General features: G+C 44.4%; 1 protein-coding gene across 11 annotated transcripts in view; it reads left to right on the forward strand.

Moving 5' to 3' along the window:
* Positions 1–5,000, forward strand: part of LOC145467657 (uncharacterized) — a 31,697-nt gene that overhangs the window by 13,167 nt on the left and 13,530 nt on the right. For all 11 annotated transcript variants that reach the window (XM_081451238.1, XM_081451240.1, XM_081451239.1 and 8 more), the window contains one exon: positions 119–362. In XM_081451238.1, the coding sequence (XP_081307364.1) occupies positions 119–362 (244 nt within the window). The remainder of the gene's footprint in view (positions 1–118; positions 363–5,000) is intronic.

The following is a 5,000-nucleotide window of genomic DNA, read 5'->3' on the forward strand; positions in this document are numbered from 1 at the left end:
TATCAATCTGTGATCTGCAAGACTTTTATGTTATCATGCCTCCTAATAATCAAAATATGAATCACCTGGCTTCCACTTGAATCAGTGATGTTGATTGTTTTTGTCCTTTTTTTTGTAGGGTGATGTGATCAAGTTATCGATTGTTCCTCAGCAAAACTTCGTGAGGACATTTCTGAATGACTGCAAGTTCAAGAGTGTCCAGCATTTTACACTCGTCGGACCAAACATAACTACTCGCAGATCACAGATTGATAAAACAACCAGTGGAATGAAACTGGAGTTAGAATCATACGGCACGTTAAGAATCTCTTCACATCCTCTTCAGGTCAAGGAGCTTTCTGCGATAGTTTTACCCAAGGAAGGTAAGGGCTATTGTTTTTAAGTGATGTGAGTTTAATGCACTGCCCTGTTACGGTCGGTTAGTTGATTCATCACATACGGGGCAAAATTACTGAATGCTAATTGGCTGAGACAGAGGGCATTTTTTCTTAATCACGAGGGCACTTTTGGTAATCCCAAGGGCAGGATTACTTGATGCTGGTTGGCTGAGCACGCCTACATTAAGTTGGTTTCCCGCTTCAAACAACTGATCCAAACGGATTTTGAAAAGGAATTTCAGAAACGCATTGCTTCTGAGTTTGATCTACACGTGGTTATTTCATCCTAAAGTGAAAGAAAATCGACATGCGCAGTCTTTTGGTGGAAAAGCCAAAGGATTTTTCCATCGAAAAATGTATTGATTCGCAGCCTGAAAAGAGTTTGAGTGGGGACGGCTGGTGTCGAACGAAGCATAGAGTCACAGAACTTCATGGCCGCCAAACTGAAAGTTAATTTCTTCGTTTTGCTTCGGGGCGCCTTATTAGTATCACAGGTCACCTTATCGGCGTAAAAAACAGCGTACATTTTGTTGGTACGTTATGTTTTCGCGGAGGAAAGGAGAGTTTTGGATTCAACAAGTTATCAGAGCTCGTTTGGACACCTGTTTATGTCTTTCATCGATCAATGAAGTAGTTTGACGCCGTTACAAGCTTCGCAAAACAGGTGAATAAAATTGGCTGGCTTAAAGTTTTGTTTGTAACGAAATTGCTTTGAGTGAATAGAACTTGCTGTGTTTTTCTTACTATTATAGCAGGCTTTCCCCGTTCTACTGCTGGCCTGTTCTTTAATGACAACCGGCAAACCTGTTTACGCGACGGCAAGACCCTGAAATTTGTCCTTTGTACAGAATTTTGCCCTTTATGTGATAAACAAGTAATCGCAAGGATTAGTTTCACTTGTATTTTCAAAGTTTTCCAGTTTTTTTGAAAACTTTGAAAATACGCGTGAAATTAATTAATTGCCCTCGGGCCCATGAGATTACATATACTTACCGCGGACACTTGTCACATAACTAAACGGGTTTTACTAAGAACCGAACCAGTGGTGAGCCACCGACGTGCCCTAGCTGTCAGAAAACAATCCCCACTTACTGCTGCTCTTGAGCCGAAATGGAACATCCCGATTGGTTTGTTAGCTCAGTTCTAAAGTTTTCAAGTGGTATTGTTGCTTATCCTAGAACCTGACTTTCAAAACACTTTGAGGCTGATAGGACACCTCCTTGAATTGTGGTAGTGGTAGATGGCTCTGGCACCGCCGTTGAGCTTACAAGAGTATTGCTCTTCTTCTTGACGAGAGTGTTCCTCTCGCTCTCTCTTTCTCTCTCTCAACATCTGCCTTTTAGATAGCCTAGTTCGGCTTCTTTCTCTTTTTTTTGTACGGCGTTCTTCATTTCGGTCACTGCCCTGCAATGATTGAAGTTCAGATTGGGCCCAGCCGTATCAAAGATCTATTGGAACCTTGAAAATTGAGCGACGATAGCTGTACCGGTCAATTGTTGTCTTTCCTTTATCAATTGTTCTAATCAATCAATCAATAAATAAACTTTATTAAAGTGTCTAAAAAAACTTCTAGTCAGCCCGGAGGCCGACTTATCGCGGACACTCCCATTAAAATTACGAATAAATTAAGTTAAAAGTTACCCATCACCTCTATGAAATCCTTTTGTTATCGCGAACATTTGATATCGTCCTTGCTCACCACCTGTCCTCGTGGGCTTTTATAAACCCAATTCATTTCATTTTGGAGAAAGAGACGTGACCTTGGAGAATGCGTAACACCACACTTTTTTGGACTGAACCCTGGAGATTCGTACATAATTTCAACATCAGGCCAAAAAAGACTGTCACAATTCAAGTTTTTTAAGTTGTCTGCCTATAACGCCAACCACAGCTAAGGCTCTGTTATATGTGATTGTGTCAAGAATGGTTTTCTTCCCACCAAAGTCTTCTTCTTATTCCTCGTCGTTCCCTCTGGAGTAAGGGCCCTGACTACTAGCTTCCATCTTTCTCGGTCTTTAGCTGCCCTCTTCGTCTCCTCCCAGGTCATGCTGATGGTCTTCAATTCAGCTTGTAGAGATCTTTTCCCGGTAAAACACGGTCTTTCTCTCCTCCATTTCCCCTGTGGGTTCCAGTCCAAGGCTTGGTGGGTATGGTATGTCCAATACATCTTCACTTTCTACTCTGGATGGTGTCAGGGATGGGCTCCTGCCCAGTTCTTTGCCAGAGTTCTTGGTTAGAAATGCGCTCTGGCCATCTCATGCGTGGAATCTGACGGAGACAGGTGTTGATGAAGACCTGCAGTTTGTGGTCTAATTTCCTTGTGCGCCTCCAGGTTTCCGCCCCGTACAAAAGAACTGATTTGACATTGCTGTTGAACAGTCTCAGTTTCGTGCGGCAGCTGAAGTTTTTACTCCTCCGTACTGGTCTCGGGGTGGCAAAAGCTTGACGCGCTTTGTTGATCCTAACCTTAACGTCCTCGTCTGTTCCTCCTGTCTTGCTCACAATGCTGCCCAAGTAGGTGAAGCGATCAACTTCTTCGATGGCCTGGCCATCAACACTGAGGGGTGCTTCCTGGCATTTATTCGCATGTTCTTGGTCTTGGTGACATGGATCTCTAGACCTGCTGCCCGGGCAATATTGCACAGGCTCTCGGTCTTAACTTGCATATGCCCAACTGTGTGTGAGAGTAGGCTAACATCATCAACGAACTCCAGGTCCTCTAGCCCCTGCATGAGGGTCCAGTGAATGCCTCTCTGCTGTTCCATTGTTGTTTTCAGCATCCAGTGAATAACTAGTGAGAAGATAAGTGGGGACAAGATACATCCTTGTCTCACTCCTGTGTTGACAGTGAAGGCTGCAGACAAATCAGTGTTGTGGATGACTCTACAGCTGTTATCTTCATAGAAGCTCAGCATGATGTTTACGATCTTCTGGGGAATGCCATAGTACCTCAAGATTTTCCAGATCATTGTTCTGTCCACCATGTCAAATGCCTTTTTAAAGTCACCAGAACTGATATACAGCGGTGACTGCCATTCTAGCGACTGTTCAATGATGATGCGGAGAGTTGCTATCTGGTCTGTGCAAGATAGGGTTCTGTGCCTGAACCCTGCTTGTTCCTCTCTCAATTTGGCGTCCAAAGCTTTTCTTATCCTCTCCAGAATCAACCTAGTGTAGGCCTTGCTTGGGAGAGATAGAAGTTGGATTCCTCTCCAGTTCCGGCAGTTGGTAAGATCCCCTTTCTTCGCAATCTTTACAATATAGCCTGTCTTCCATTTCGTTGGCACTTCCTCCTTCTCCCATGCATCCTCCATTAGGTTAATCATGATATTTGCAGTGACCTCAGTGTCTCCTTTCATGACTCTAGGTGGAATGTTATCTGGCGCCTTACCGTTCTTGATTTTCTTGATGGCCTCTACTACCTCTGCCTTGGTGATGGGGCCAAGGTTAATGTCCAGGTCGTCTCCCTCCTTAATCTGCGGTGGGTTGACAACTGGAGTCCCATTGAGCAGGCTGCTGAAGTGCTCCTTCCATTGATCGAGCTGGTCTGATGTCTTGCTGAGAAAGGTGCCATTGCTTCCGCGCACTGGTTTGTTGGTATTCACTCTCGTACCTGACAGCTGACGGGTGCTGTTGTAGAGGGTTTTCATGTCGTTCTTCCCCTCTTCTGTAAGTTCATCCACCAGTTCTCTCTTGTCTCGCTTGGCACTCTTCTTAATTTCAACATTTCTCTGGGTTTATTCTCGCCGTGTCTGCCGTTTCTGGATCCGTGTTCTTGCATGGTAGAGTCTTTGTTTGATGGATCACCTCTCCTTAATCTTCTTGATAGTTCTTTCTGATAGCCAGCTCTTAAATTCTCTCTTCTTGAATCCCAATTCTTCCTCTGCAGTTGTCGTGTACGTGCTCTTGTCTCGTTCCCATTTATTCTCCAACGAGCCATCTTCCAAGTCTACTAAAGCCTGGCATCTGTTGATCAGTGAAAGGGAGAACTCCTTTTGCTGTGTTGGTGTCTTTATCTTGGAGATGTCGAACCTCTGGTTCTTCTGTAATCCAGACTTCCTAATGCTTTGAATCTTGGCTTTCAGCTTCTCAATCACCAAAATGTGGTCTGATCCAACGTCCGCACCACTATAAGCTCTGACGTCTTGAAGGGTTCTTTGCCACCTGCGGGAGATAGTAAAGTTGTCTATCATCTGGTTCTTTGTTCGCGAATCGGGAGAAGACCATGTCACCTTGTGTATTTTACGATGGGGAAATACTGTGCCAGCGATCACTAGGTCATTCTGCTCACAGAAATCTGTAAACAACTCTCCATTCTCGTTCATGGGGCCGAGACTTTCTTTCACCATGAAAGCGCGTAGCACTGGATAATTGACACTTTCTGGAACTTTGACTGGAACCGGGATCTTAAAATTCTTTAATTTATTGGCTCCTATTCTATTAGGCTTCTGCTGGCATTATGCCCACTCCATTTCTGTGGTCATCACCTTCATTGGGTGGTCCTGAGTGCAGCAACACATGTCCCGATGCCAGAGTGGCTTTTCCAGATGCAGTCCATCGAACTTCACTCAGTCCTCAAACTTTCCGGCCTCGTATAAAGCTCTCCCATTCCATGTTCCTATC

Source organism: Orbicella franksi, chromosome 14 (assembly GCF_964199315.1).
Source record: "Orbicella franksi chromosome 14, jaOrbFran1.1, whole genome shotgun sequence".
Taxonomy (NCBI): domain Eukaryota; kingdom Metazoa; phylum Cnidaria; class Anthozoa; order Scleractinia; family Merulinidae; genus Orbicella; species Orbicella franksi.